The sequence below is a fragment of the Ambystoma mexicanum genome, chromosome 8 (genome assembly GCF_040938575.1).
Source record: "Ambystoma mexicanum isolate Mex_15411 chromosome 8, UKY_AmexF1_1, whole genome shotgun sequence".
In the NCBI taxonomy this organism is placed as follows: domain Eukaryota; kingdom Metazoa; phylum Chordata; class Amphibia; order Caudata; family Ambystomatidae; genus Ambystoma; species Ambystoma mexicanum.
The window spans coordinates 1,624,622,149-1,624,642,789 of NC_090929.1; the positions used below are offsets into that span (position 1 = coordinate 1,624,622,149).

At 47.7% G+C, this 20,641-nt stretch overlaps 1 protein-coding gene across 1 annotated transcript in view; it reads left to right on the plus strand.

Annotated features, from left to right (window-relative positions):
* ATRNL1 (attractin like 1) overlaps nucleotides 1-20,641 on the plus strand; it is a 2,575,823-nt gene that overhangs the window by 2,165,367 nt on the left and 389,815 nt on the right. The window contains exon 27 of the mRNA XM_069611898.1: nucleotides 10,976-11,083. Coding sequence (XP_069467999.1) covers nucleotides 10,976-11,083 — 108 coding nt within the window. The remainder of the gene's footprint in view (nucleotides 1-10,975; nucleotides 11,084-20,641) is intronic.

Here is a 20,641-nt window from a genome sequence, read left to right on the forward strand (position 1 = left end):
GAAAGGCTTTAACCAGATTGTTTCTGTCCTTTCTGCGAGGAATGATTTTATCCAGAGCAGTGCTGTGTCAGTGAGCCCTATTTCTTCGATTCTTTTTATTAGAATGTTGTGGTTGACTGTGTTGAAGGCAACTGAGCGATCGAGTAATATCAGTGCTAATTTGGTGTTGGAATCTGCGTTCATCTTTAGGTCATCCCATATTGAGACTAGGGCTGTTTCACTTCCTCTCAGGTTTCTGAATCCTACTTGCGCCTAATCCAGTAGTTGGTTATTTTCATTGTGCTCCGGTAGTTGTTTGTAGACAAATGAAGGGCCTTAAAAATGACAAACTTCCAAGTGGGATGCAAACTATAATCTTTTGTCTGGAATACATGACACATTCTGCATTAAAAAATCTTTTTAATGTGTGCAAATGCCCCGCTACACAGATTCCCAAACACCCAAGTTAATATTACATTCCTGTGTTTCTGTTGTACAAGTTGGTCCGATTGGTCAAATGTTTCTCCTGGTACATGGTGGTTTAAAGCTAACCAGGCTCTTCTAGGCTACAAGCAGAAACTAAGTAGCTCCAGGCATTTTTACTTTTACATGTCAACTTGTTATTGGGCAAAGGACGATAAATGCATTTGCCTAAAATCCCAACATGTTTGCCAGTCCATCGCTGAAGACAAGATCAGAACCCAAGACTCCTGTTCCAAGCACTGCATTTTCCTTTTGGCCTTGCTAGGCTGCACCCGGGCACTCCGGGAGACCATCCCTGCAACCTTCACCTGGCTGCTTTGGTAGACTGCACATGGGCTGTCTTGATATTTCACCCTTACAAACTGCCTCCTGGCCTTAAGGAATTCTTAATTCAGATATCTGAGACAACATCCTTGCAACCTCCCCCCTAGCATTACGGCCTTGCTTCGCTGCCTTCTGGCTCTCTAAGACCTCATCCCTGAAAACAACCTCCTGCCCTTGTGGCCTTGCTAGGCTGCACCCAGGCTCTCTAAACATAATCCCTGCAAACAACCTCCTGTCCTTACAGCCTTGCTATGCTGCACCCGGGCTCTCAGAGACATCATCCCCGCAAACAACCTGCTGCCTTTCCGGCTTTGCTCGGCCACACACAGACTCTCTGAGATTTCTCCCTTACAAACTACCTCCTGGCCTTAGGGCATTTCTAAGCAGCACCCAGGCTACACGAGGCATCATCCCAGCAACCTCCCCCTACCATTAGGGCCTTACTAAGCTGCATCCAGGCTCTCTCATACATCATCCCTGCAAACTCCCTCCAGCCCTTACAGCCTTACTATGCTGCCCCCAGGCTCTCTGAGACATCATCCCCGAAAACAACCTCCTGCCCTTCTGGCCTTGCTAAGCCACACACAGGCTCCCTAAGATTTCACCCTTACAAACCACCTCCTGGCCTAAGGGCATTTCTAAGCAGCACCCTGGCTATCTGAGGCACACTGGCGTAATGGGGGCCCATCCACCCCCACGGTGTACCACCAAATGTCCTGTTAGTGTACCAGAAATAATTTCTTTATGAATGCAGAGTGACTACAAAAAGAAACTATTTATTTTTGAAGTCAGAGGGCTCCCCCAACCCCATGACATGGAAGCCTCTAGAAGTCACTCTGCCTTCTTAAAGACATTATTTCCATTATGGTTTGTTCCTTAACCGAAATACTTTCTTTATGAAGTCGGAGTGACTTCAAAAAGAAACCATTTGTTTTTGTAGTAATAGGGCACCCCTCAACCCCATGACGTGTGCGCATGTGAGTGTATGGTGAAAGGGTACACGCTTAAATGTATAGGTGGCTGCCTGTCTAAGTGTATGGTGAAAGGATGAACATTTGAATGTATAGGTATCTGCCTGTGTGAATGTATGGTGAAAGGGTGCACAATTAAATGTATGGGTGGCTGGGTGTGTGTGTCAAGTGTATGGTGAAAGGATGCGCACTTAGATGTATGGGTGGCTGCCTGAGTGAGTGCATGGTGAAACGGTGCACACTTAAATATATGGATGGCTGCCTGGGTGTGTGTGCCTGTATGGTGAGAGGGTGCACACTTAAATGTACATGTGGATGCCTGGGTGTGCCTGCATGGTGAAAGGGTGCACACTAAGGGCCCGATCCATGGACTTTTTTGCATGGTTCAAAATGACTTTGCACAGTTCCATGAATCAGTATTTGTGTCGGCAGTGCAAAATCACTTTTCAGCAGTGCAAAGTCACTTTTCAACAGTGCAAAATCACTTTGAACCGTGCAAGGATTTCCATAAATCAGCGGTTTAAATGTATGGGTGGCAGCCTGGGTGTGTCTATATGGTGAAAGGGTACACACTTAAATGTATGGGTGGCTGGGTGTTTGTGTGTGTGTGTATGGTGAACAAAACCTACATTTCATGCAGGGGTGCTAACCCTTCAAATGTTGGGAGAGGTGCTAACTTGACAGGCGGTGAGGGAGGGCCAAATTGTGGGGCATCTAACTTCTTTATGCATTATAATGAGACTGTTCTCGTGCAGTGTCAATGTTACAAGCAGTTAACTCTCTCCTTTACGTCTGAAAGCACCCACTTATGGATTGCTGTGAGAATGAGCTGTCCCCTGTCCCCTCTCTACCCTTCCAATCACTCACCTGGCATGCAAGTACTAAACCCACATCAAGATTTCAATTGCCTAAAGAATAATGCATTTGAATTCAGGTACTAACAGTGAAATGCTGTACGTTAGTATTTGCTGGGCATTTGTTAACAGCAAAACCCAGGTGCAATTTGACATCTGTGTCCCGTTCTGTCCGGCAATGGCTCTGTACGTCAGCCACGTCGAGTCAACACAGCCTACAATGTCACGGGGAAGCTTGGGGGGGGGGGGACTGGAGCCCAGTTAGCTTGGTGTTGCACCACTACTTGTGTTTAACGTTGGTTATTTATTGGTACTCTTCATTACTCATAGCCATATTATTCCTCGTTCCAGTACTTGTATATGAGGCACTTTGACTCATACAGACGTACTGGGATGAGGTAGAGGGACATGGAGGTACTGCCTGGCTTAGTTAACTGTAATCCTCATTACTCTTAGTCCCACTCTTCCTTATCCCAGTACTTACCTATGAGGCAAGGAGCCTCATCCGTAAGCATTGGGACAAGGAAAAGAGACGTGGAGGTAATTCTGGCCCGAGAAGCTGGTTTTGGGGGTTGAGGCAGAGGGAGGGAGGGAGGGAGGGAGGGAGGGAGGGGGAGGTGATGTGTGGGGGGTGGGGTCTGATGGGGATTGTGCGACAAATCGTAATGGTCATTCATGTCCAGGCTAAGCAGGCATGGTATGTGGTATTAGTGGCTAGAGAGGCTTTTGGGTGCAGCCAGTCTAGTTATTCCTCAGTTTGGTATGACTGTTTATATCTGGGCATCTCTGATAAAAAATGTCCTGCTAAGTGTAATTACCTGGCTATGATGGCATTTGGGTGCTACCAGTCTAGCCATTTTTTACTGCAGCATTGTATATTTTTCTGGGCATCTATGATCATGGTTATTTTATGTGTTATTGCTTCGACTGGCATTTTGGTGCAACTAGTCTAGGTATATGTAAATGTGGCCTGGCATGTTTTACTGGAGTATGTCATTACGTGTCTAGACTGGTCTACATTGTGCAACCAGTTGGACATGTTTTCATTGTGGCAAGCATTTTTAATAGCAAAGCATTATATTAATTAAAGCAATAATGTTCCTTTGCACTGTTGATGACTTGCATGTATTAGATTTTAGGATTGGTGTTACCCTACAAAACAATTGCAAATGCTCTGGCCTTTTAGCCTATTTTTCTCAGAAAGTGTGCTGTATAATGCATTAAAACACATATTTACATCTTTCTCCTAGTGCAGTGTGCAGTGTACCTCTGCAGCAGCACTTTCGTGCATATTACGTAAGCGTGGTAATCTAGGCCAACCCAGAGTGTGGCACGACCCATGATTTGCTGCCGAGTTGGAAGGGGGCCTTCCATGGCTCGCAAGGGGCCCCCATAGTTTGTGTTATGCCACTGCTGAGGCATCATCCCTGCAACTCCACTTTCTGGCCTCATGGCCTTGCTACGCTGCATCCGGGCTCTCTGAGACATCATCCCTGCAAACAACCTTACAAACCGCCTCCTGGCCTTAGGGCATTTCTAAACAGCACCCCGGCTACATGAGGCGTCATCCCTGGAACCTCCTCCTGGCATTACGGCTTTGCAAGGCTGCATCCGGGTACTCTGAGACCTAATTCCCACACAAACCTCCTCATTGATTACCACCTCGCTACGCTGCATCCACGCTCTCTCAGACCTCATCCCTGCACACAACCTCCTGGCCTTACGGCCTTGTTAGGCTGCACCCACGATTTCTAAGATATCATCCCCACAAGCCTTCTCCTGGCCCTTCACCTTGCTACTCTGCACCCAGCGTATTGGAGGCATCATCCCTGCAAACAACCTCCTCCTGGCCTTACGGCCTTGCTACGCTGCACCCGGCCTATCGGAGACATCATCCCTGCAAACAACCTCCTCCTATCCTTACGGCCCTGCTATGCTGTACCCGGCCTATTGGAGACATCAGCTCTGCAAACAACCTCCTCCTAGCCTTACGGCTTCGCTACGCTGCACCCGGTCTATCAGAGACATCATCCCTGCAAACAACCTCCTCCTAGCCTTACGGCCTTGCTACGCTGCACCCGGCCTATCGGAGACATCATCTCTGCAAACAACCTCCTCCTATCCTTACGGCCTTGCTATGCTGCACCCGGCCTATTGGAGACATCATCCCTGCAAACAACCTCCTCCTAGCCTTATGGCCTTGCTACGCTGCACCCGGCCTATCGGAGACATCATCCCTGCAAACAACCTCCTCCTATCCTTATAGCCCTGCTATGCTGCACCCGGCCTATCGGAGACATCAGCTATGCAAACAACCTCCTCCTAGCCTTACGGCCTTGCTACGCTGCACCCGATCTATCGTAGACATCATCCCTGCAAACAACCTCCTCCTAGCCTTACGGCCTTGCTACGCTGAACCCGGCCTATCGGAGACCTCATCCCTGCAAACAACCTCCTCCTAGCCTTACGGCCTTGCTACGCGGCACCCTGGCTCTCTGAGACATCATCCCTGCAAACCACTTCCTGGCCTCATGACCTTGCTAGGCTGCATTGGGGCTCTCTTAGTACTCCTCCCCACCATCCTCCTCCTGGCCTTAGTGCCTTATGCTGCATCCGGGGTCTCTGAGACCATCATCCCTGCAAACAACCTCCTGACCGTACGGCCTTGCTACGCTAAACCAGGGCTCTAGCCATCATCACCACAAGTCCCCTCCTTGTTAGGCTGCATCCGGGGTCTCTGAGACTATCATCCCTGCAAAAAACCTCCTGACCGTACTGCCTTGCTACGCTAAACCAGGGTTCTGGCCATCATCACCACAAGTCCCCTCTTGGCCTTTGTGCATTCATAGCCTGCACCAGATATCTCTGGGAGGTCGTCTTATGCCAAGATCCTCTGTACCCCTTGTACAGCCCTCTGTAGCTTTCCTGCTAGGTTTGCCCTTTATAAAAACCCATGCATCAGTAGCTCCCCAAATCTGTTTATGCGAACCCCCTTCTTCCAGCCCTGTTTAAATGTGCCAAAATGTAAGGGACGATGCATTGAGAGAGAACTTCCCCTTTAAACCCTTAAGTGCCAGGGACGAGTAGGCTCGTCTTTTTAGCCTAGACTTGCATAATAGCCTGGCAGTTACGAATATTGTAGTGGCTCCCCAAAATGCGGCAACTGTTTATATTTTCTATTGGAAGCAGTTACTTTTTTTCCCTTTCCCCGTCCCCTGGTCCTCCTCTGAACCAGCTGCACAGTTTGGAGACCACTGCCTTACACACATACACGAAAGACCCACCACTGTGGCCTTCTTGCTGCTTCACGCGGAGAGCAGAGCTTTGCCTCCATGGCAGCTAATTCCTTTCTAGACAATTTGCTGCAAACACTCAAGGCACTTCAAGCCCAGAGCAAGGGTAAAGGTATTTTTTTTGCAAATGTAAAACAATTAACCATATGGCGTACGCGGAGCGCGATGACAAGTACATTGTGTTGAATTCACTCAGGCAATCTTGTAACTGCGCACTTACCATCACAAAAAGTTGTCTTTTTTTTAAAACACACGTGAAACGATGATGCTTCCAAGTTCATTGCTGAGTGCACAGCAAGGCACTGGCAATTACAATGTGTGCTCTATTTTCTTCCGCCCGGGGGGGTTGTGGGGGGTGGGGGGTTGCTACCTGTTGTCTACTTCTCACAGAATTTTCCAAATCCAGGGTGTGCTGGGTCATTGTCATGCAGAAGGGGTGACAGTTTTCAGCCTTGTGTTAAAAAGCCGCACAGATAGCAACATGTATCCTCCTGCACAACTAACTCAATTCGCCACATTAGAAACAACCGTTGCCACTTTGGTGCCAGGGGGTGGTAAGCAGCTGCGGAGGGAGCACCAGGATTCTAAATAATTCACGGCCACTAAAGGTTGGTGAAGATTTTTAGTGGAGAAGCTGTAATAGTTCCCAAAATTGGCATGTTCAACCTTGCACAGTGATGGAACCCAAAATAATGTATGTTCTCCCCCAAGAACATTTGTAAAATATGTTGAAATGTCGCATTTTACTGTACCATCTCTGAAAACAAAATGGCCCAAAGAGCCATACATTTTGCAGCTGGTTCTCTGGGATAAAACATAAAAAACAGTAAACGCCATGTCACCAGTAGAGAGAAGAATTTTCCAACATTATCATAAAGCTGTGGCCACAATGTATCCATGATAATAGTGGTCATTGTAAAACACCTGGGTGAAGCTGTGGCCACAATGTATCCATGATAGTAATGGTCATTGCAAAACACCTGGGTGAAGCTGTGGCCACAATCTTTCTTTGCCAGTAGTGGTCACTGTAAATCACTTGCATGAGGTTGCAGCCACCGTCCATCCATGATAGTAATCGTCATTGTAAAACACCTGGGTGAAGCTGTGGCCACAATGTATCCATGATAGTAATGGTCATTGTAAAACACCTGGGTGAAGCTGTGGCCACAATGTATCCATGATAGTAATGGTCATTGCAAAATACCTGGGTGAAGCTGTGGCCACAATGTATCCATGATAGTAATTGTCATTGTAAAACACCTGGGTGAAGCTGTGGCCACAATGTATCCATGATAGTAATGCTCACTGTAAATCACTTGCATGAGGTTGCAGCCACTGTCCATCCATGCCAGTAATGGTCGCTTTAAATCACTTCCACAAATGTTGCGACAACAACCTATGCCAGTAATGGTTGCTGTATACCAGTAGTGACTACTTTATAATGACTTGAATTAAGCTGTGGCCACTGTGTATCTTTGACAGAAATGGTCACTGTAATTGATGTGCATGAATCTGCAGCCACAATCCTTCTCTGGCAGTAAAAGTTGCTGGTAGTCATTTGTATAAAACTACACGGTTCTGTGTCATTTCGACACCAGTAATTACTTCGAAGTAATTACTTTGAAATGTTGCTCTGATTTGTTTTTTTTAATTGGGGGATCCCACCATGCCACCATTCCCCTAAACTACTACCCCAACCCACCTCACACTTTTTTTACTTTTTGCCCACAACCCCTTAAATATTTCGCCAGTATTTTCGAAGTCAGTACATCAAGGTAAATTACTTCAAAGCAATTACTGGTGTTGTAACTATGTGATACCAGCTGTGCAGTACGCAGCTGATGAATCGAGGGAATTCGTCACTTTTTCCCAAGAGGGAGCCACGCTCTGTGAGGCTAGGGAGGTGAGCCCCCTCCGCGAGACCCTCCCTAAGGTTAGAGGCAAGTGGGACTTCACTGGGAGAGACTCCCCTTTAGGGGGTAAAGACTCCCGTTCCTGTGAGGAACTCCCTGATACCCCCATGTGATGGCTTATATGGACTTATCAACAAACCAAGAAGTTGTACATTTATGGTTTTAATAAAGAGAAAATTAACGTGTATCTTCAACAAACTGAAATGGAAACTATCCCTTTAAATGAAAGCCAACAACGGAGTGTGCCAAGGATGTTAAAAAGGGAGGCGACAACTGAGAGGGGAAAGAGACGGGACAAGCCCCCTATGCACAATATGTCTGAGAGAGGTGTAGCTAGCTTAGAGGCAGTTGCTCGCGTAATTCAAAATGGCTGTGAGGCAGCAAACCAGAAGCACTGAGGGAAATGCTGGTAGACTGGCGTATAAAGAGAGACGTGCAGAGGCGCTCATGCAGAGAGCCCGGTGGTGGTGTGACAATGGGAGGATCGTGGTGGGCAACCGGCCCGCACAACGATGCCAAGACCATCCTCAGGAGAATGCAACTCCCCAGCAGAGCAGACACAACAATGTCCAAACAGCGAGAACTGGAGATACTGACATATAATGCAGACAGAGTAAAGAGTAGAACAGCACTCGTTATAATTTCTGAGAAACTCGTCCTAGTACCAATTGTAAAAGAGGGGAAAACAAGTTGCTAAATCAGAACTGTGTTAAGGGGGTGCAGAGGAACACAGAATTCACAGAGAGTGAGAGAAATAGAATGGAAGGTGTACTTTATTGGGGAAAGGGAAAGATAACCCAATACCCAGGAAAGAATAAGAATGAGATACCAGAGAGAGACACTTGAGCACCAAAACCCACAGTGGTTATAAGCATAAACCTTAAAGCTGAAGCCACACTTTGGGAAATAGTGTATGATAGGTATTTGAGAATCAATTATATGATATGATATTTATAACACACCTGTAGACAAGTGTTTCTAGGCGCGACAAGACAAGGAGGGAGAAACAAAGGGAGTTCAAAATAACAATCTTACTAGGCCTTGTGTCATTCAGATTGTGCAAATGCAGGAAGAGGGGAAGGGGAGAAGTGTCAGGTGGGAGGGGAAGGGGGAAGTGCAGTTAACTCACAAGTGCACCCAGCGGGTGGCTCGTAAGTGCAGAGAGAAGGGACTGTAGGGTTGCAGATACAGACCCTTAAGTGGTGGGGAGCCCAGATGCAGTGAAGGGACATGCAGAAGCCTGGGCCCGAGTTCAGAGGGTGACCAGGTGACCAGTGAGCAGAGCAGTCAGGTACATCAGCAGGGGAGAGGAAGAGAGAAAGCAGAAGCTAAAAGGAAGGTCTTGAGTTGCTGCTGGAACCAGAGGTGGTTCTGCTCAAGTTTGAGAGAGGCAGGGAGGCTGTTTCAGAGTGAGGACCCAACCGAGGAGATAGATCTGCCCCCAAATCTCTGCTGGAGAAGCGTCTGACCCTCAGAGAGTTGGAGATGGATGAGCGGAGAGCTTCAGAAGGAAGATGTTTTGGAAGTGAAAGTTGGAGGTAGACGGGCTCCAGGCCTCAGAAAGCCTCGAGGGTGATGCAGAGGGTCTTGAACGTGATCCTTGCAGCCACCGCGAGCCAGTGAAGAGATACAATCCCTGGGCTTGAGGCCAAGAACAAGTCTTGCAGTCCTGTTCTGGATAAGTTTTAAAGTTTGAAGAGTAGAGGCAGGAAGATTTAGAAAGAGGCTGTTGCAATAGTCCATCCTGGAGAGGACCAGGGCTCTAGAGACAGTGAACTTCTGGGGGAAAGTGAGGAAAGGAAGGATACCTCTGAGGAGGTGCAGCTGCAATCAACACCAGGACCTGCATCACAGTGCCATGTGGACTTACCCTCCAGTGACTCCACGATAATATCCACACCCATAGCCCCTCTCCCACCACACCATCTGATGCAGTCCTCATCTCTGCCCCACATTCTAATCATTCTAATCACTGACAGTGTGTGATGCTTAAGCGCCAGTAACACTTCTTTCTCCTTGGTCCACATCTTGGAGTTGGGGTAGGTAGATTACTGCGCGGAAGAATTCGTCAAATTCAATTTCATCACAACTTTTCAACACGCAAATATATGTGGGGGTGGGTTTAGGGTAATAAATAATGTGGTGGGGTTAATGGGGGGACTGTAGGAGGATCTCTCCCCACATATATTTGCGGGGATATCTAGCCCCGAAAAAATAAAATGTGATGACATGGATTTCGATTAAATGAATTCGACCAGATCACATCGAACCTTGAAGTTCACAACCTTCCAGCTTGCGCTCCACTCAGTCGCTAATGGAAATCATGGCAGGTCTCTTGACTCTCCTTTTCAAAATGACTTTTTGTGCAAGTACTTACCTCATGAACATCAGGAAAAAACCACCCTGTGCTGCTGCGCCAACTACCACCCCAATTAACTAAGAATCTGTCTGTAACACTCCCCCTCTCACTGCTGCAACCAGCTGACTAAAACCAAAACCCTGCCTCCATAGGACCTCCAGGTTACTGTCCAGTTGCAAACGCCAACCAAGTAGAAAGTAGGTTGTCACTGCACACTCTATAAATAAAGTAATTATAAAACATGGCTAGGTGGGTGTGGTCCAGTATTTACTTTGTTGAGTTTGGAATCCATGTCCTAGTTTGCAAAGCAACTTGTTGTTAATCTAGTCCAGGGATCTGCAAGCTTTGGCTCTCCAGATGTGTTGGAATACAACACCAATATACTCTAGCCAGCTTACTCAACAGTGAGTAATCATGAGAGTTATAGTCCAAAACATCTAGGTTGCCCCCTGTGTGTAGTCTACTCATTCAATCTCACTTTTCTCAAGTCTGTAAAAAGTGAGCTCCCTAAAAATGTATGAAACATCTAGAGCAGTTGTTTCAGCTTGGGGTTGTGTGGACGTGATCACGTCTGCTGGGCTGTGCAGGTTTGTACATTTGTTTAGTGCTTATCCGTGAAATTGCGCTTCTCTCTTTCCATTGGGACAATGGGAATGAAATAAGAAAACATAAAGGAAACATGTAAAGCATCGTTGCACAAATATGGGTGTTGAGTAGAGCTGAGTAGAGCTGAGTAGAGTTGTGTTGCATCTACTGCGGACGCCTCTTGAAGATTAATATTTTGCTTCTTCCTCCGCAGCAACTCATGCGGGAAAGGCAGCAGATGGCCAGCCGGCCTTTCGCCTCCGTGGACGTGGCGCTGGAGGTGGGCGACGAGCACGCAGACTTCATCCGTGGGCCCCTGGAGGTAGGTCGCTGAGCTGGGAGGTTTGCAGGGGCTGTCACTGGTGGTCACTCAAGCTCTTGCAGTTGCTGAGGTTTAGAAGTCATTTTGGGGGTGCTCCAAGGTGCCACACAGTGTGCCAGAAGGGTGGGTAGTGACGACCCAAGGAGAATATCCTTCGATTGGTCTCCTGAGCTGCACATATCGGCCAGCGCTGATGTTTACTACACATGTCCCTGAGGGTATCCAGTGAGAAGAACGAAAATGAAATAATGTTTTTACCGAAAAACACAGAATTTATGTATGGGGTGTGTGGGGTAAGACATGAAAACGAGTGGGCAGGGGGTTAGGATGGGGTTATAATCGTAGGTAAACAGGGAGTTTGGGGGACAGCCCCAGATAAAAATAAAACATTCTGTATTTTTTTAGGTAATTAAGGTTCGTTAAAAAAGTTTTAGATATTACAGCTTTTGTTAAAATGACAGTGAACCGTCTCAAAGCTACATCCGCCGCCTGGTGCCAACGATATCTCACGCAGCCGACATTCTCACCCTGTATATCCGAGGATCCGCGGTGTGTAGTAATCGGTTGTATGATAGGCTCAGCAGTGGTTTAACTCTTCGGACTGGGGATCCTGTGCTTGGGGACTCGGCGTGCCCTTCGACGCCGGGCTTTCTCAAACACCGTAGCAACGTGGTCACATGTTCTCTTAGTTGCCAAAGTTGGCCAACGTGGCTCCATTTTCAGCAATGAATGATCGATCCAAGAAAATCACGGCTTTTGCTGACCATTGGGTGCCAGCCCCGGGGGTTGAAAACCCCTGTGGCGTGTAGCCCCTGGTGGTTGCACTATCTACACATTAAGATCAGCATTAGTAATAATATAGCAATCATTATACTGATATTAGACATAATAGGAATATGTGTGTCTTTAATGATGACAGTATGGATAAAAACAATCCAGTAATCCCAACAAGGATGGTATAGTACTGTTGTTACTCTTAATATTGAGAATAACTAGCGTCTAGATGCCTCAGGGTGTGTGCGTTGTAATAAATGCTAAATAAATAAATAAATAAATAAATAAATACAAATTGCAAATAATGCTGACGTTCAAATCCATAATTGGAATGTTCATTGCAATAAGAACATCTGTTAAATGTTAAATTGTAGCTCTCATAAATATAAATGATGGGAACAGGCTTGCTTCTAAGAACTCGAATGATTAGCTTGCTACTCATTCATTACACCAATGTTCATGCTTTTGATGATGATATAGTTTGAGGATCCTAGGAATGAAACTAACCATAATGATGATGATGATGATGAAATAATGGGACTGATGATGGTCAGTGTGGATAATAAGTACATGCGTGTTTGTCCGGCGCGTCCTCTTGCCCAGTCCCCAGAAGCCGGCCAGCCGGGGTGCATGACCAGCATTAAACTCCCAAGAACATGATGGGGTGTCTTTCAGTGAGTGGCGTATGACCTGCCCCGTGGGGCAGAATCGCAGTTTCCCATCAGATGTTTTGGACAGTCAGTGGTGAAGGATGTTGAGATGTGCAGTCTCCAGAACACTTGGAGGGCCACACATTGAGGGCCCATGGTAAATGCTGGCAGAATGTAGTTCCCCTCTGTGATCCACCCACATGCTCCCAGCCCGGGGTCGGGCTGGCCTATAGGGCAATAGGCCCAGGGCCGAACCAAAAACACAAAATGCTGGTGTGAGGCAATTTTTCGGGTCAAAGTGGGCCACATTTGTGGCCAATGCGGGCCAGTTTGATGAGTTACTTCACCATGCGGCTAATAGTTTTGACCAGTGTTGCTGAATACATATTCTTGAAAATGCACAATTTGCATCACACTGATAAAAAAAAACTCCCCGTCCCCCCCCCTTGGGTACTACTCAAACTGTCACAAAAGGAATGAATTGCCATTTGCAACTGTGGGGCACTTTTTCATTGGTGCCTGAGACGATTTTATGGCCCAGTCTGACCCTGTCCCAGCCTATGGGGATACTGCACAAGGTGCCTTTCCCCTCTGAAGAAGCGTCTTCCCATCTCACCCAGCCATTTATGACTGGAGCGTCTGGTGCTTTGTTGCATGTCCTGTGTGCAATGCCTTAACTGTCTCGGCCTATTTCTCAGCGGTGCCCTCTAGAGGTAAAAACAGGCAGCAAAAGTGGGTGCCAGGGTTTGCAGCAGAGACCTGATATGGTTATGTATAACGCGCTTAATACCCAGAGGTTTCTAAACGCGGACCCGGGGATCGAACCTGTGTTGCTCGGTGTCGTCTTGCTTCCAAGGCGAGCACGTTGCCCCTGAGCTATCCTCCCGAGACCTCTTCTGCAACCTTTTCTGCCCCGGATGTCTTGGCTTGGAATGCCCGCTAGCCCTAGACTGCAGTCAATGGTGAGGGATCATGGGATTCGTAGTCCAAAACATCTGAAGTGGCACAGCTCGTAGAAACCTGATTTAGAGTATCCTCATTAGGGGCAAGGATTGAGTGAGCGTGGCCTCTACACTGCCATCTCACGAGTCTGGGCGCCGGGTTACTGTCCTGGTTGAAATTTTGCAATTTCCCTACTACAAACCTAAATCGACTACAGAATTCATGTACATGCAGGTAACACATACCTAACCTAATATCCACATGAAAAGTATTGCCCTTTGCAGCATTAAGCCTGTGGTCCAAATATGCTTGCGCTGCAGTTCAACTATTAAGCGTGCACAGCCCTAAAGTAAGTAGGGAGTGTTTTGCTGGGATGTACACATGTGTTACATGTCAAACCTATTGTTTGAGTGTGTATGAAATATATGTAGAAAATAATACTCTAAGTATCTTTGGTGGCAAAAGGTTTCTTGTAGATGCTAAAGTTGTGGTGAATTGTGTTTACCTTAGCTCACTCTTTGGTAGCGGAGACAAGCTCAAGGTCTTGCTTACAGGAGGTACTAGGAGTGTGAGGCTCTGGTTGACGCAACTCAGAACACGTTGTAGACAAATGATGTACAAAGAAATCGCAATAACATTAGGAATGTAATGACAGAGAACTGCTAAAGTCAACATAAACCCATAATACATTATCCAGTCTAACACATAGGTAGCTGGACAATGGGAATTGGCAGTCTAAGCCTTGGGATTATAGGTGGGGTATTTAAGTCAATGGGCTTGTTGAAAAATGTCAGAAAGCTCACTCTTATTCAAAACGGGTGCCTGTGGGATATAGAAAACCAGACATTTCCTGGAACAGCCTTAAGTTTGGATTCTGAACTGCGCTTTATCAGCACCGTGCTTTTGATAGCCGTAATCATTGGCTGCCCTCAGGTTCCTTAGCAGCATTGCGGTGGTGCCAAACTTTCTTCCGATACTGGCAGTGGCCCTGGCACCGGTGCTGAGGGTGGGGAGTGCTGTGCTTAAAGAAAAAGAAGGCCTGCCATCTATCGTAAAGATACCACTGTCCACACCGGTCCCTTTTCCAGTAGACCCTTGGGGAGGCATTGGGAATGGTTACCTCTCTGACCTAAGCCTCATAAATACACTGGGGGACCCTAATGGGGAAGGGCAAACCGTCAGGACTTCCCCGGAAGTCTCCCCTGCTAAAGGGACCCAAGTGACCCTCCCCCGCAGGGCTAGTACAGTGCTCTGTCATTCGCTCTAAATGCACCCAGGAAGGATCACTGGAAATGTCCAAAGCTGATTCCGCTGGATCCCGGGAAGCTCTCTTTGCATATACCCTGCTGGCAGCCCCGCTGCTCCTCTTTACATGCTTAAGTATTGCAGCCAGCATGGACATGTTTGGGTATAGCCAGCAACAACATACCGGCTTATATTGTGGGAAGTGGCATCGTGAAAACATGTTGGGAGATGCTCCTGTGTACTGCTGGTGACCTGGGATCCAGTGGATTTTTCTCATGGGTTGTCTAAGAAAACGTTTTGTAAACTGTGTGGCTTTTTGACTAATTTTTTACAAAAAGTGTGCGGTAAAATACAACATTTGAACCCATTCTTTTACAAACCTTTTCAAGGAAGAACCTAGCAATCCTCAGTTGGTTGAGTGGGCCTCTGTGCTTTGTCTCGTGTGCAAATTCATGATAACTGTTTATGCCCCTACAGTTAAAAAATGTCACCTGCCTTATGGGGGTTGAAGCATCCTTTGCCCCCATACGTTGTCCTGCCACTGCTTGGAATGGAAATATGGTGGCGTGTGTTTCTGTGAAGAACCACTACAAACACGTGTGTTTTTGTTCCAACCTTCAGAGAAGCTTTTCCTGCAGAAAGTTCTCCTGCCCGAGGGTGAGGACCAGGTACTTTTCCGATGCACACTCTGTTGCAAGGGTGTGTCTTACTTTCATTTTAGTGAAGCGGTCAGACTGCCAGTTTTCTTTATTTGGCTTCTTCCTGATGAGGGACTATGCACAGCTCAGGTGAGGAAAGAGGCGTCCCTCCCCTGCCTGCCAGTAACTGGATGCTTTGGGAAATCATCTTGACAGTTACATGTGGTGTCTGACAGAAACAGTTGTAAAGAGACTGTGACCGCAGACCACATTTGATGGTGGTGGTCTTTTTGTATGACCAGGCTGGAGAACATGTAGCCAATTCCATCAGAACACACTGGACATGGTCAAGGACACCCACCACTTCATTTATTTACAGAAACATTCCTGTGTGACAGGGCTGTAGAACAGCAACCTGGGCCTCTGTGTCTTCATCTGAAAACTCAATTGTGCAGGTTTTTATGCCAACGAGCACTCTGCAGCGCTCTGGGTAGATTTACAAACCGGTGTTCGGCATTCACCACTCGCTGCAAAGAGGATGGAAATATGAAATAACTTGATATGGGAAGCTTTGCAAATCCTTCCTTCCTTCCTTCCTTCCTTCCTTCCTTCCTTCCTTCCTTCCTTCCTTCCTTCCTTCCTTCCTTCCTTCCTTCCTTCCTTCCTTCCTTCCTTCCTTCCTTCCTTCCTTCCTTCCTTCCTTCCTTCCTTCCTTCCTTCCTTCCTTCCTTCCTTCCTTCCTCTTCCATCTTTCCTTCCCTTCCTTCTTTCCTTTCCTTCTCCCTCCCTTTGTTCCCTCCCTCCTTCCATCTATCCTTCCTTCCTTCCTTGCTTATTTCCTTCCTTCTTTCCTTCCCTTCCCTCCCTTCCCTTTCTTTCTCCCTTCCTTCGTTCCCTCTCTCCTTCCTGCCTTCCTTCTCTGCTTCCACCCCCCTCTTTCCTTCCCTCCTCCCTTCATTCCCGCCTTCCTTCTCTCCAACCCTCCTTCCTCCCTCATTTTCCTTCTCTCCTTCCCCATCTCCCTCCTTCCTTTCTTTCCTTCCTCCCTTCCCTCCCTCCATCCTTCCCTGCTTCCTTCCACCCTCCTTCCTTCCCCCTTCCTTCCCGCCTTCCTTCTCTCCATCCCTCCTTACTCCCTCATTCCATCCTTCCCTCCTTCCTCCCTCCTTCTTCTATTCCCTTCCTGAAGGAGGTCAGAGTAATAGTGCGTGCCCAGTGGGTGTTGAGGTTTGAAGAAAGGATACACCATTGGAACAGATTGAAGCTGTTTCTCGGGCATAAAGTGGGATGGAGGAATACAATGTTAGCAGCACAAGCTGGTCTTGCTTCTGGTGTTTTAATTATACGCGGGAAATTGCCTGTTATCAGGTGGCATCTACACAAACCGTGTTAACTTGTGATATCAACCTGTTAACACGTTGTGCTTTTCTTCTGGTTGCACATGTGCCACGTCTGACAACTCCAGACGTCTATCCTGCGTGCATCCTGGGTTACAGTGGTGCCACAGCGTGCACACAGAGATACCTGGTACACCTTAGCCCTCTGGTTGGGCAAGCGGCCAGTATGTTCTCTGAAAAGTCCTCTTTCTGTGTCCACCGCAGGAGGATACCATTCAGCAGGGGTGTGGCTAGGTCTGGAAAAGATCCGGGCCCACGCTAACGTCGGGACTCGGGGCTAGCCGGCCTTTTGGTTGTAGCCCCTGAGCTTCCCACGCCCCCCAGCAACGTCTCTGCCACTCAGTTTGGTCCACAAGCGGTGATCCCTGGACAGCAGGTGCTCTCCAAGGAGTCCGGGGAGACTGGTTGAATATTAGTTTAAAGACCTGCTGGGTGCCATGATCCCAGTGAATACGAAGGCCGATCATAGTGAAAAGCTGATTTCACGAATCAAGACTCTTTTGGTGAGGAAAAGCGTATAACAGATTTACGTCGGCACTATTCTCAAGACAGCAAGTGTAGTAAATGTCTGAGTATGGCAGAGACCTCAAGGTCCGTCTTGCTGCATCGCAATTTCATGCAAGGCGAGACTGAACTGTATAGACCAGTGGTATTCAAACTGTGGGTCGCGACCCCCTAGGGGTCCGCGGGTGCATCCCAGGGGGGCCCTGAGAGCTCAGCATGAAAAAAGATTTTTTTTTTTTTTTTTATTTTATTTTTTTTTAGATTGGAAGAAATGGGCAGGGGTGGCCCACATGGGCGGGCTGAAGCATGAAACTGTCTCAGGCAACAATGAAAAAGTGGCCCACAGTTGTAAATGGATATTCATTCCTTTAGTCACAGACTGGGCCTCATTACTACTATGGCGGACCAGTAACAACGGTGCTGGTAAGCTACCGGCACCGTTGCTACCGTTCCGCCATAGTAAGAGTTGTGCTCGTGGGTGCTTGACAGCCCCCGCCAGGTCTGACCTCAGCTCGTCGGATGCACCGGCACCGTTATTAACGGTGCCGGTGCATCCGAGCTCCCCCTTCCCATTTGAGCCATATGGGGCTCAAATGGGAATGGGGATCTACCGGCACCTTCGAAAGGGCAATTATCATGTCCGCCTAACTCGGCATGACCTAGTAATTGCCCATTCGCGGGTGCCAGACCCGGATGCAACTCCAGTGGCAGCCGTGCCGGTTTTACCGGCACAGCTACCGCCAGAGTAGTTATGAAGCCCACTGTTTCAATAGTACCCAAAGGGGTGCTTTGTGTTAAAATGTAAGTAAATTGTGATATATTCAGCAACAATGGTCAACATTACTAACTGCATAGTGGCCCCTCACCCATTATGGAGGAGCTAAGGAGCCAGCCCAGTGAAACAGTGAGCACTCCCTCAGCTGCTTTATCCAGCTAATGGAGTGCTCCTGGGCTGGCTGAACTGTCAAAGGGAAACACTGTTTCCCTTTGACAGTTCAGTTTAGTTCCCCAGCCGCACATGCTCACTGAGCCATGCAAGTGCTGGGGCGTTTTGCTTCGCCAGCATTGCATAGCTCATTGGAAATGCTGGCTGGGGCACTGCATGTCTGTATGTCCGAGGGGGAGCTCCTGCGCCTCCTCGCACATACGGACAGAGCAGCTGGAGCAGCACCCACACACAGGCCAATGCAGAAGGTACGTTTATGTTCATTGTTTTAATTTAAACATGTGTATGGATGCGTTATGAGTGAGTGTATGGTGATGGATGCTCATGTGAATGATAGAGTGATTGCTGTATGAATGTGCAGCGCCTTGCATATACACATAATCATGTTCATTGTGTTAGGACCAGTGGGGCCCAGGGGACAGGGATGGTATCTTTTTACCGGACATCTATCATTCAAAACCCTCTGCCTTGTCCACAAGGCTTTCTGGGGCCTCGGTCCAAAATACCTTCAGCTATTCCTCCGCAAATACCTCCCCTCTCGAGCTCTTCACTCCTCTACCTCCAACTCCCTCAGGGTCAGTCGTTTATCAAAGAAACGAGCTGGGGGTAGATCTCCGTCTTCGGCTGGGGCCTCCCTCTGGAACAGCGCCCTGCCACTCTAAAACTTGAGGAGAACCATCTTTCTTCCTGCACTTATCAGACCTACCCTGTCTGCTGCCTTAAACGTAGCACTTGCAAATTGCTGGCTGCACTACCACTGTTTGTTGCCTTTATTATTTATTTATTGTTATTTATCTGTTTCTCCTCTGCTTCGCACTTTCCACTTCTCCCCCCTTCCATGCACTTTTCCCCTCACACTTGCGCGTTCTCAATGTCACTGGGCCTAGTAAGATCGCTGTTTTATTCTCCTCTGTTCCCCTCCCTTGCCTTGTCACGCTCTGAAACACTTGTGTACGAGCGCGATAGAAATAAAATATCAATGCCTGCCCCCTGGACTCCCAGCAACAATTGCAAACTGTTTGGCTATTTACCCATTTTTTTGTTAAAAGTATGCTCTACAATGCAACATTTTAACCTATTATTTAAAAAAAAATTCACAGGGGGAAACCCCCCCGAACCTCCCCTTAATGCCCCTCCACTTAAAAAAGATTCACCAGCCGCCACTGGCCCTCAGACTGTGTTGGGAACGGGATGGGGGAACCGAGGGACTATGGTGGGAGCACAATGGGCGGGAACCATGGGATAGTGATGGGAGCAGAGTGGGGAGAGCCCTGGGTGTGTGATGGGGTGGGGAGAGACCAGCGACTGGGTAGGAGTGGGATGAGGGAGCCCAGCGACTTTGATGGGAGCAGGTGACGGCGCGCAATATATACTGTCCATTTGGCATTTCTGGGGGGTCCCGACCTGCCCAAATTTTGCTCAGGGGGGCCCTGGCCAAAAAAGTTTGAAGACCACTGGTATAGACAGTGCCCCTTCAGTCATCGGCCTCTCTGCTTAAACTTGAGTGAATGGGCCATGTATCCCCCGCGGTACCTATAGACTTACACTCAGATAACCCTTGCCTGCTGGGGATGAAGTAAGGTATGAAGGCGGTCTGCGGGTAGAAAGGCCTTCACCTAGAGTCTCTACATCAGTGGAGGAGCAGCTTCTTGTCCTGTTGCTATGACAACGGGCCTCCTCTCTTCTGGGCAGCCTACTCTGGCATCAGCTGTTGCGAGATTGGTGAAAACTGTTTAGAGCTACAATAAAGACTTCTGATGGCAGAAATAAAGAGCCGCCCTCCTAATAGAAGTCTTATCTAGCAGTCAAGGGCTGTTTACGCTGCTTGGACGACCACTGTATTGCCGCTGTGTGCATTTGTGTAGGCGCTCAACATTTTAGGCCAAGTGAAACTTCGCTTAGGGGCATGATTAATGTGACATGAATTTGCGTTCTTAGATACAATTGTGTTTTATTATGAACACTGTTTTAATTTCTAAAAACTGTTTTTTAAAAGAAATAATGACTTTTTTGGGACTTAAAGGGCATGACATATATTTTGTTTGAATGTGAGAAATGCAGGCCTCTAAGTGAACTATTTCGATTCAATTGGTGAAAATGTCATTTCCTAGCGCCCACCCTGGTTTTAGCAGATTACGTGGGCGCACTCTGAGGTCCAGCAAACACAGTGATTGTTCTTATCACGCTTCACTGTGATGTAGCATCTTTCAATGCTACTGCTGTAGTTAGGCCCAAAAGGCTTTCTGTTGTGTGCAATGGGTGCCTTATTGACTCCCATTAATGTAAGTGCAGGCACACCGTACAATGAGCGACACCGTCCAACACGCCAGCCGGTCCGATTGGTGTAATAACGCATGAAATGGGGCGCGCTTGCCGGCGTCTGGCAGCGCAGACACACAAAAATTGCAAGCTGTGATTTATAAGGCACGGCCTGGGTAATGCCGCAGCCCTGGCGGGCTCCC